General features: G+C 43.1%; 1 protein-coding gene across 1 annotated transcript in view; it reads left to right on the top strand.

Moving 5' to 3' along the window:
- The window catches only part of LOC310844486 (uncharacterized protein), a gene marked incomplete at its 3' end in the record, with an annotated part of 54,608 nt that overhangs the window by 20,218 nt on the left and 21,929 nt on the right, over positions 1-12,461 (top strand). The window contains exon 3 of the mRNA XM_083738596.1: positions 6,062-6,087. Within this exon, the coding sequence (XP_083594722.1) occupies positions 6,062-6,087 (26 nt within the window). The remainder of the gene's footprint in view (positions 1-6,061; positions 6,088-12,461) is intronic.

The raw sequence follows: 12,461 nt of genomic DNA, 5'->3' as shown, positions 1-12,461 counted from the left end.
GGATCAGCTTTACCATTAAACAAGATTTGAGATGTAATCGTTTGATTTGCAAAGCCTAAAATAAATGACCACTTTTTTCTAATGTGAAAACAGTGTTGCAGTGCAAACAAATGTCAGCAGTAAATTTTGAATGAGTAGGAATTTATGGAGATGGCAATAATGATGAATATATAAATATGCATTTAGTTCCAACAGGCTACTAGGTGCTTTATTAGATATATGACAATTGGGCCCAGAGCCAGCAAGCTAACATTTCATATTGACTCATGTGCATGGAAGCATCTTTATGAAGACACTACAACCAGTGAACTGTATTAAGCTCCTTATAAGGTGATCCCATGGTCCTGCTTCCTTAGGCTAATGTCTGCATTGAACCACAGCTGGTTTGACATCCCTGTCACAGGAGAGATAACCAGAATTTCTCTCAGTTCACCATTCATTGTGTACACTGGTCAAAGGCCACGGTGAAAGAGAAAGAACATTGGATTCATAATGAATTCATCAAACCATCAAAAGAACAATGGTTTTAGTTTGAAATTATTTATATATTCATTATAAAAATGTTTTTGTAATATTAAGATGTTATAATGCAACACAGGGCATTTCCCCATAATGCACAGCACTCTACTCACCTCCAAACAAATGCACACAGAAGTCATCCACAGGCCTTCCCTATATAATATGGGGTAGTCAGGGATCCACCAGCAGAAAGATGCACACAAAGATGTCAGGGCCCATGCCTCTTTGCCCCTGTTCACACCTTGACTGTTTGCATGTTTAGGAAAATGCCTGTGCAAGCTGGTAGCTGCAGACCTGTTCTCAACTGGCAGCTGAAGCAATGAGCTGTAGAAATGAAGTAGAAACAGCCACCTCATAATAACCTTGCTGCCACCATAGAGTTGAAGGCATCTAGTCCATTCCCTTGCTCAGTGCAGGACCTACAGTGTAGGATGGGACAATAGCAATGCAGACAGATGGTTGTTCAGCCTTTGCTTAAGTCCTTATATGAAAGGACTATTGTTCAGCTCTTATGGTTAAGAAGCTTCATTCAATATTTAGCCCAGATCTGATTTTCTGAGATTGCCATCCATTGGTTCTTGTCCTGCCATCCAGGCCAACACAAAGCTGCTCCATCTTCTGCATAGCAGCCCTTCAGATATTTGGAGTTTGCTATCATGTCTCTCCTTAATTTTCAGGAACTAAATTGATTTAGAAATGCAGTGGTGCCTCGCAAGACAAAATTAATCCGTTCCGCGATTTTCTTCGTCTAGCGGTTTTTTCGTCTTGCGAAGCAAGCCCATTGACAGCTTAGCGGATTAGCGCTATTAGCGGTCTAGCGGCTTTTAGCGATCAGCTGATAAGCGGCTTATCAGCGGAACAGCTGATAAGCGGCTTAGCGCTTAAGGAAAGGGCGGAAAAAAGGGGGGGGGAACGCGGGAACTCGCAAGATTTTTTCGTCTTGCGAAGCAACCCCATAGAGAAATTCGTTTAGCAAAGCGCCTCCAAAAACGGAAAACCCTTTCGTCTAGCGGGTTTTTCATCTTGCGAGGCGTTCGTCTTGCGGGGCACCACTGTGGTTATATGTTGGGAAATCAGCTCTGGGTGTGACCAGCAGGGACAAGAAGCTAAGGAACCTACTAGTTTCATTTTTGTGCATGGTTTGGTAGCAGGCAGCGGTGGAGGAAGCCACACAGAGCCAGTGTGGTATAGTGGTTAAGAGTAGTAGTCTCGTAATCTGCTGAACCGGGTTCGCGTCTCCGCTCCTCCACATGCAGCTGCTGGGTGACCTTGGTCCAGTCACACTTCTCTGAAGTCTCTCAGCCCCACTCACCTCACAGAGTGTTTGTTGTGGGGGAGGAAGGGAAAGGAGAATGTTAGCTGCTTTGAGACACCTTAGGGTAGTGATAAAGTGGGATATCAAATCCAAACTCCTTTTCTTCTATTCCCGGGAACCTGGGGCAGTGTGCCTGGGGTGGTGCGAACTGCCCATAGGGGTGAGGCACACGATGCCCTTAGGGAAAGATGAGACGGGGTGCATGGCACCCTTAGAGAAGGATGGGGTGTGCGGTGCCCGTAAGGGCGGGGCACGGTATGTAGTGCCCATAGGGACGGGGCGCGCCATGGGGGCTAGGGCCTCAGCCTCCGTACAGCTGGGGGGAGGCAGCGGATGGACATTGAGGAGCCTGCGGGCCCCCAAGACGCGTGGCTCGGGCACACTGCAGGCCCCGCGGTGAGTGCCGCCCGCCATTTTGTCACCCCATTCAGTGGGGGCACCTGGGGCAGATCGCACCTACCGCACGGTCCGCACCCCCTGGTAGCAGGATTCCTTCTAATTCAGTATCCTGGTAGCAAGATTCCTTCTAATTCAGTATCTGTGAATCATTTGTGATTTGCAAATACTACAGAACGTATTTCTCTTTTTCAACTGTTGCTTGTCAACCCCCACAATTAGCCATGAAAAGACAGCAGAAATGCAGGTCCAATATGCAGGGCTTTCAGAAAGTTATAACGTTCTAAATAAAAATGTAATGACAAATAGATCTATCTTCCCACAAGCAAAACATCTAGTAGTAATTATGCACATTTCCTATGCATCGCCATATGTTGCTGTGTATCTGTGAAGAAAACATTTTTGTAATGAAAATATAAATAATTTCAAACTGAAACTTACTCTTTTTATGGTTTGAGTAATACACTCAGCAAGGAATCAGCTGTTCTTTCCCTTTTCCCATGGCCTTTGACTGGTGTACACAATAAGCTTGTGAAGTACAAGAAGCTCTGCTCACTGCTCCTGTGTCAGGGAAGTCAAGCCAACTGTTGTGCCCTAAACACACACTTATCTTCTGTTTAACAATGATCTGGAATTCGGAGGACAGAAGAAAATGCATTTCCTGGGATCCACAAGTATTGCCTGAGCACTGTAGCATCTGGAATGAGTGAATGCTGGAAACTTGAGGCTAAGGATAACTCTAGATTATTTCTATAAAGTTATGTCACTTAAATATTCGAGGAGTGACACAGCAATATGATAGTTAGTGAAATCCCATAACTACATTTGAACCCAACATTTTGTTAAAACACAAATTAAATCGCAATAGTATTTCTGGTGTACCACTACAGCCTGCTCTGTAAAACTGAGACTAAGTTCCATTACTTCCAGAGTGCTTGTTTCCTTTAAAACTGTTAGTAACCAGAACTACTTAGCAGACCAGTCAATCTCCTAAGAATGGTATTCCAACTCCAATGCTCACTCCTAATTGAGTGATAATGGTGGTGTGTGGGGGGGTCATACACTTCAGCTTGTTATACTTCCATGTATTAATAAATCAAGGAGGAGATTAGGTGCCATTTTCTTCCATTTTTCTACCTATAAAATGCTATTAGCAAATTACAGCCTTAGCATATCAATTACCTCTTGACTGTAAAAAGTAGATTTATGGATGACCAGGGACTTTGGCCAATTTCATCATTAGCATATTCAAGATATAGAAAAAGATTTTGAGAAGTTAGAGTACAGACATTTCAAATCAATCATTGAATGCCCGTGCTTTGAATTTGCTAAAGATGAAAAAGACCAAAGTCATTTCTCAGCCATAAATCTGCTTTAAATTATTTATTTATGCTATCCTCTTCTTAATTTTTTTGCAACAACTGAGATTATTTTTTTAAAAAAAATCAAACGAAGTGGGTTCCCAGGAAGGGCTGAATCAACTATATGATTAGGCTAAAGCCCCTTTCAAGTATTCAGCTGAACATAGGAGGGTTAAACCTTTGTAGAATAGTGAGTGGCATACACAAAAGCCCTGCCTCAATAGTCCCACTGGCATGGGCTCTTCTCTGCATTCAGATCTCAAGGGGGCTTCTGAGCATTGTTAAGAGTTATTGTTTAATTGTACATTGAAATGGAAAATAACTCTATGTGTATTGCTAAAGACTTAACATTGTAAAATTCCATTGAGCTAAACTAAAGCCCTCAGAGAGCCTAACAGTTAAAAAATAACCAAGAATCGATCTCTGCTGCCTTTTCAGGAGGTATTTAACTTAGATGATATGGGGCATTCCATTGCAGATCTCCATTTTGGATGTGTGAGTTAGTCTTTGTTTTCAAGCCACCAAAGAGGATGGTGTGCTAATAACTCTCTTTCCAGAAGCAAACAGCCTCCAGGCTAATGGAGTCTGTGTGGAGAGATACAATAATTTCATATGTCTAAGATACTGTACCTATGCTAGGCTCAGCACATTATATTATGCAGTTATCTCAATGTAACATTTCATGTCTGTTTTTGGAACAAGTTCTGTTAGTAAAGATTCTATGCACAACCTCAAAACTCACAAATAGAAAAGTATCCATAGAAATGTGACAAGAAGATGGTGAGGGTACTTTTAATGGAGCTATGCTCAGTGCAGAGTCATGATCCAAATATATAAGAATTATTTAATCATCAATGTGTCTCATGAACTAATCAGAGAAGCCAGTCAAGGAATCCTCTACCGCTCTGCAGAATATAGCTGACCATGCACATATCAACCCTGATGCTGCAGAGGTTGGAGGTCACCAAAAGCCTAAACCCTTTTAGATAGTCCTACATCAACATCATTCTGACCAGCAAAACACATCAATCCTGTTTCCGACCTGCCAGGCGAGTGAGATCAGCTATCAAATGAAGCAGACCCACATAACCTGAATTTACATGCAGCCTGCCTGAAGCGCTCCAGGGAGACAAGAAAAGCTGTTGAATCAGCATTTAATTCTCTGTCCAAGATGTCTGTCAAAGGGGGTTGGAAGATGGGCTCAAGCTGCAGCAAAAACAAAAACCTGATTTATGTCTGCATGTAGCCTAATACACCAGTGCTCACCTAGTCAAGGCTACCTGTGAAACTTCCTGCCTTCAGAGAATTAGAGAACTGGAGCAATAGTAAGGAGGGAATTGTGTGGATATTTTTTAAAATGGATGTTTTAACATCCGAAGTGTATTTGTCTGAATGTTTGTGAATAAGAAAGGAAGATCTGAAAGCTATTTAGATTATAGCCCCCCCCCCCCGGCACACACCTTAGATGGTCATATGTGGCATGTAAACTTTCTTTCAGAAGCCGCATTGCTACCTCACAGTCTTGGAGGGTGATGAGACCAAAAGCAGTAAGAAACAGTTGTATTTCTGTCAGGCATCTCCAGACTGGCAGTGTTTAGCAGGAGAGATTCAGGCACATATTGGAAAATTTAGGTTTATGCAATCAAAGTGGACTAAAGCACTCTCATCACTCTGGTGCCACAAACTCACATTGAGCAACAGCAACAACAAAACTCCTGACTTTCAGTGGAAAGGAAAGTGATGGGGAAATAATAATAATAATATAATAATAATTTATTATTTATACCCCGCCCATCTGGCTGGGCCTCCCCAGCCACTCTGGGCGGCTTCCATAGAAATCAAAAATACAGTAAAATATCACACGTTAAAAACTTCCCTGAACAGGGCTGCCTTAAGATGTCTTCTGAATGTCAGGTAGTTGTTTATCGCTTTGACATCTGCTGGAAGGGCGTTCCACAGGGCGGGCGCCACTACCAAGAAGGCCCTCTGCCTGGTTCCCTGTAGCTTTGCTTCTCGCAATGAGGGAACCGCCAGAAGGCCCTTGGCACTGGACCTCAGCGTCCAGGCAGAATGATGGGGGTGGAGACGCTCCTTCAGGTATACTGGACCGAGGCCGTTTGAATGCTTTGAAAAGTGTAGAAAGATTCACTGGAAGATAAACCCTCTCCAAGCAAGTCAGGATACATTCCGGACAAATGCTCTTTGTTGAATAACCTCCCTACAAACAAATCATAACAACCACCCCTAGATGAAAAACAGATTCTCTCCTTGCCCCCACCCCCAGTTCATGGACTGAGCCAAAGTGCAGTTACCTATGTGAAGCAGGCAAGGGCAGAAACATCTTCCTAGCTCTTATCGTAACACATTGCCTGTCGAGTTAATAAAGTTACCCAGGCTGCTAATTGTTTGCAGATCCTTGTTTTTAATAAAGAAGTGGTTATTAGTCTACCTGTTTATGTCCTTGTTCCAGGTTGTATGGACACCACATAGGAAAAGGTAAGGAGGGAGAGGAGGAAAGTACTGGTACTTCATCGCACAGTGCATAGCTAAACTATGGAATTTGCTCCTACGGGAGTCAATGATTGCTAGCAATAAGACTATCAATGGTTACTAACCATAATGACTAGCCTCTACTTCCACTGTTGGTGGCAGCATGCTTCTGAATACCAATTGCCAGAAACAGCAAGAAGAGTAAGCGCTGTTGCTCTTGAATCCTGCTTGCGGGTTCCTTCTGGGCATATCGTTGGCCACAGGATGTTGGACTAGATTGACTCTTCTTAGGCAATCTGCATTTCTGAAGATACTGCACTTCAACAAATATTATTTGCATATTTGTTCCTTGGTCCGTTTCTAAAACAGCATGTGTCAATATGTCATTTAGCCTCTCCTGGAATATATTTTGCAAGCAGAAGAGCGGGGGAGGAAACATTAAACAGCATTTTGTAGGTTTTTACCCCTCGGGTAGATAAGTAGTGAAGATAATTGCTCATAGCTTGTGAGATGTTGATTGTTTCCAGGAACATTGCAAACAAAGGTGATTGTTTCCTTTATGCAAATATTTACTTGGTTTCTGTTACTTGCCATGCCCTCCTTCTTCCAGGGAAAATGCTTTCCCAGCCCAGAAGTCAAATACTCTCTATGTTTACACTTTTACAGTTGGCACGATGTCAGCTATTGCTGCTTAAGTTAGCAACCACTGGCTACGTAGAGTAGTGGTGTTAAAACAGACCATGAGCACTTGTAAGAACATAATGTAAGAATATATATTGATGGTACTAGGGGAAAATGAGCATGGGAGAGCAGGTTTGCAACCTGGCATCTAAGCACAGTTAGTTAAAAATTAGTGCTGCTGTTTGGATATACTGTTTGAAAAGCCTATTTCCAAAGGCATTATAAGACCAGACTTCAGCTCAGGATTTCATACACATGAACTCATTGAATATTGATCCAGGTTATGTTTCTGTTGGTTTATTATTCATTCAGTTTTGCCATGAATGTTTAAACTTCAATGCTTCAAACCTACATGAGAGGACCCTTTTGGGTAAGACCAAATGCCAGCATCCAGCTTCCCCCAGTGGCCAACCAGATGTCTACAGGAAGCCCAGGAGTATAACATGTGCTCCTCAGCTGTCCTATGACTTTCAGTCACCTGAAATTAAATTTTGAGAGGCAATATTCTTCTGAATGGCAAATGCAGAAGGGAGTGGGCTGGTGACAAGGCACCCTGCTTGGGCGCTTCCTTAAGGAAACTGGCTATTTCAACATTGCTGAAAGAAGGATGCTTGACTAGACCTTTACATCAATCAGGCATTGATATTGGGCACATTGTGCTACTTCCACCTTATGCCTCATCTAAGGCTTGTGAGCCCATGATAGGATATGGGGAGACAGCCACTAGCACTGTGAAGCAAGGAAAGTCTGCTCAACTGCTTGTACAGCCAGCTGCTTGACTCAAAAGATGTGCAGGCTTTTGAACAAGGGCATTCTCATTTTTGAGTATACCTTTTCAAAGGTTTGCAACTTTTCTAGACTACCTCTTCCCACTTCACCACCCAGTGCTGCCACTGTGCTTCAGGTAGAGATAACTTAGATCAGGCTTCAGGAACCTTGGGACGGGGGGACAAATATAGCACTCCCGGCCAAACACTGCATGAAATTGGGTTGATAGCCATCTGCGGCCACAGATTGACCACCCCTGCTGTAGAATATGAGATGTTTTGAAAACAGCTTGAAAGCAGCCTTTAATGGCATAAACATGTGGTTTGTGAAAGAAAATAAAGATGGTCTAGTTCGCAAGCAGCTTGAAATGCTATATTTAACTTTCACTTCAGAAGACAGATAATAATTAAATGAGCTGAACTGTATAGAGCAGGTTATGTGCTTCATAAAGCACTGAGTGGCAGGTTCAGAAACAAAATGCTTCATTGTAGCCTTGATAGAATCTAAATAAAACTTGCCCCTTTTATTTTGTTTTTATTTGCAACGTCTGCCTTTAGAAATATTCCTATTTACAGGAACAAAGAGAGAAATCCTTAGGAACTAGATCATCACATTTCTAGGAACTGTTATGAAGCCCTAGAGAAGACGAGTCCCTGTTCTACATGATTCTGCCTTACCAATGGCCTAAATAAGTTCAGAGGCTGCAGTACGAGATACTGATTTCTGTGTATGAAAATTGGAAATTAAAATCCAAGAACTACGTACCACCACCACCACCATTCAAGGGCCGGTTAGGTCACGTTAGGATTTATTTTATGACATTTTGCCAAAAGAGCAAGGAAAAATAATTTGTATATGCATGAAATGCAACACCACCTCTATCTCTTTCTGTGTGATGTTGAAACTGGATACATCAAAGATCTAATCCTATTTACATATTAAAGATCACTGGAAAGGAAATTTAATATTGCATATATTTAAACCATATTCAGAGCCAGGTGAAAAGCTCAGATAATAGATAAAATTTGCCTGAAGTCACTGGAAACATTCTCTGCCTCTGACCTTCTGAAATCTGCATTTCTAAAAGACTGTACTTTTGTAAATTGTATGAATCTTTGTTATGAATTTTAGAGGACTTTTTTTAATGATAAAGGAGAGAATGCTTTTTCTCCCCAGTTCCAAACCATGCACCAGAAACGATGATTTCCATGATGAATAAATAGAATAGAGACCCAGATGTGTCCATGAGGACTAGTACATTACCAGTATTTATTCTAGGGCTTCCATTCTAATTACAGCCATATGTCGCACCACTGGCAGAATGTACGATTAACAGTTTGCTGCATTTAATTAGCTACTCTTTTGTGATATTTTTTTTTGTACCATTATGTTATGTGGTCTATGTATATTTTTTTATAAACAATATGTACCACCTCTATTCAGAACAAGTCTTTTTCAGGTAGGTACGGTTGTACAGATTCAATAGCAATGGCAGTAATAAACATCTTTTGTGTGTGTCTAATATATGCGTCCTCTTTAAACATGAAATAGACAATAGGTCCCTTAAGTCCGCTGTGTATTAGGACACCCAGAGCCTCAGTGGATGAGTGAGTGAGTGAGAGAATGAGGAAGTAATTCAAACACTGACAGACATCATACTGGATAAAGAGGAAGTCAGTAAGCACACTCCAGAGAGGAATAAGCTGGCAACACTGAACATAAATTCCTTTGATCTCCAAATCACGTAGGCCCAGAAGATGCGGGAGAAAAACAAAGCAAAAATAAAAATAAAAATGAGCGCTTTGCTTTTCTCTTGCAGTTTCCTGGCTGTTGAAGTAATAAGAGTAGGAAGTGCAACATGTCAAATCTGAAGCTGCTTTACAGCTGCTCTTTGAATAAACTGCTGGTTTACCCTTTTCAGCAAGTGTGCCACAAGTTAAACGGAAAGCGTTTGATAGTGCTACTCTACTGTGCATTAAAATGTGGAGCATCCTTCTGCAGTTTTCCCCTCTTGCCTACTGATCTCCAGCAGTGCCCTGTGGAAGAACCAAAAAGAAGTGCAGGCTTGACAATGTTCCCGTAGACAGGCCCAAGGATGATGTTGGCCACTTACACATCACTAAATGACAGAACAAAAGTGGGTGCAGGTTTGTGTCAAATGGGCACATAGAATTGTAGTGTTGGAAGGGACCTCAAGGATCATCTAGTCCAGGGGTCGGCAAACCAGGGGTCGGCCAGATCAGGCCCAATTGCCTACAGGATTCGGCCCATGGACTGTCTGTGTATCGGCATGGGGATTCTGTTCGTTCGGGCTGCGCCATTCCCCCCCCCTGCGCCATTCTATCTCTCCCCCACACCATGGCGGTGCCTCCTCCCTCCCTCCTCCCAGCTTCTCCTTGCCCTGCTTAGAGGAGGAAGGGGGCTGGGCTGAGCTGGTTGAGTGCCATTTTAAGCAGCCCCTCTCTGGAGCCAGCCCTTTTGCGCCGCTCATCTCCCCTCTGCCACCTCTTCCACCACCCTGTTGCTCCTGTGGGCCAGAGAGTGGAGCAGATGAGCTTGCTCTGCCTACCCACAAGAAGCAGCAGCGGTGGTGGTGGTGGCGGCAGCAGCCCCAGGGAAGGTAAGCGCAGTGGCTGAGGCTGGGGGTGGGGGGTGGGGAGGAGAACTACTTGCCCCCTCACCTCTTCTTCCAGCTCTCCCCCCCAGTGCCACTTCTCTGGCCCGCCACAAGGTCTGAGGGGCAGTGGACTGGCCCTCGGCTAAAAAAAATTGCCGCCCCCTGATGTAGTCCAACCCCACAACAGATGGCCACCAAACCTCGGTTTAAAAGCCTCCAGTTTTCACCTTTTGAGGGAGTCTATTCCATTGTCAAGCAGCTCTTACTGTCAGAAAGTTCTTCCTGATATTTAGTCAGAATTTTCTTTCCCGCAACTTGAAGTCAGTGGTTTTGATAATACTTCAAAACTCAAATAATATTTGGAGAGAGAGAACAAGACATTCTTAGCATTACTTGAGAAACAGAAATAGCAATATTAGTATAGCACTTTTAATTCTGCCCTTGCAATATTGTTTGTGGTTATCTTCATGGTAACTCTGGGGAGGATTTTTATTATTTTTTTTAAATTAAGATGGGAACCAAAGCCCAAGTGCATGGTTTGCCCCAGACTATGCAATGCATAGATGGCGGTGGAACGTCTAGAGCTGCAGTCTCACAGATCATTAACCAACTTTGTTTTAAAATTCAGGTGGAGTGATAGAAGCACTTGTCTTGGGAGCAGGCATCAGGGGTCTTTTACAGTAATGTATTAACAAATGAACAGGAGGCTTTATTATAGCTCAGTGTGTTTCAGAACACAGGCTCCTTCTTCTGGAGCAATATTAAACTTGGCTGAACTCTACTCTGATTGAAATTAATGAACCTAATTGAACAGTCTCATTGAAATTAATGGACTTAAGTTAGCCATGCCCATTAATTTCAATGGGTCTATTCTAAGTATAACTAATGTTGGATACAGCCCTCAAAAACTGCGGAATAGCTGAAGCAGCTTTTGCACAGGTTCTGCTGCCTGTCTGGTACCATGATCATTAGTTGACCCTTTTGAGAAGAAGTTTCTCCTTTTTGCATTTATGTATAGCATACAGCATATAGCATATAGCATTACTAAAATCACCATCAAGCTGTATTATCCCTCTTAACCAGGGTGGAATTTTGAGTGGGAAACTGGTGGGCAGGAAAAAGGTAATCTCTTCAGCATCCTGGTTCTGTTTCAAGTAGCATTCTCCCATGCCTGGTCTTCAAAGAAATTAAATCATGAGAAATCCAATCATGAATGCCCAATGTCTCACCTCATTTGGCTTCCTGCACAGTATCCCTAATGGACCATGACCCAGATTTGATCAATTATTCCATAAAGGTTATCTGTCCAGTGGTAATTGTTATATATTTTTTAATGAATTTACAAATTACATATAAACAATGCCTTTAGCAATTATTTATAGATACTGGAAAACCCTATACCTGGCATTGCTCCAGAATTCTAAGAACCCCTCCAAATCAGGGCACTTTTGAAAGCTTCTGCCCACCATATTGATCCATAATGGCTTCCTATTCCACCCAAACTTTGATGAAAACCTGCTCCTTGATCTCTGCAACCATTGTGCTAAATTGAGTTATGATATCTTAAGAGGCGTTCAATTGCATAGTGAATATAAATATATTCCAGAATAAAGGTGTGAAATTTGCTGTTAATATCAGTGTCTGCTTATTACACTGAATGGGTAGGAAGTGATGAACACACTGGATCACATCCTGAAGGGGATGAGAGAAGCAAATACAATCCTTCTGGTGTGCCCTGGCATTCTGTTTCCCCTTTGTACTGAAAATCTCTTTTTAGTAAAAAAATGGCAGCAGTAAGCACAATGTGTAGTTGGGGTAATAAAGGTAAAGGTAAAGGTACCCCTGCCCGTACGGGCCAGTCTTGCCAGACTCTGGGGTTGGTGCGCCCATCTCACTCAAGAGGCCGGGGGCCAGCGCTGTCCGAAGACACTTCCGGGTCACGTGGCCAGCGTGACATCGCTGCTCTGGCCAGAGCCAGAGCCAGAGCCGCACACGGAAACGCCGTTTACCTTCCCGCTGGTAAGCGGTCCCTATTTATCTACTTGCACCCGGGGGTACTTTCTAACTGCTAGGTTGGCAGGCGCTGGGACCGAACGACGGGAGCGCACCCCGCCGCAGGGATTCGAACCGCCGACCTTTCGATCGGCAAGCCCTAGGCGCTGAGGCTTTTACCCACAGCGCCACCTGCGTCCCAGTTGGGGTAATAGAATCATACAATTGTGTAGCTGGAAGGGGATTTGGAGGTCCCCATTCAATGCCCTGAATGTCATCTTGTCCAATGTCCTGTTCAATGCAGGGTGAAAGCAGTGTTCCT

The sequence above is a fragment of the Podarcis gaigeae genome, assembly GCF_964106915.1.
Source record: "Podarcis gaigeae genome assembly, chromosome: 5".
NCBI classification, from domain to species: Eukaryota; Metazoa; Chordata; class Lepidosauria; order Squamata; family Lacertidae; genus Podarcis; species Podarcis gaigeae.
The sequence above is the reverse complement of the archived record's forward strand: the minus strand, read 5'-3'. Positions and strand labels throughout refer to the sequence as shown.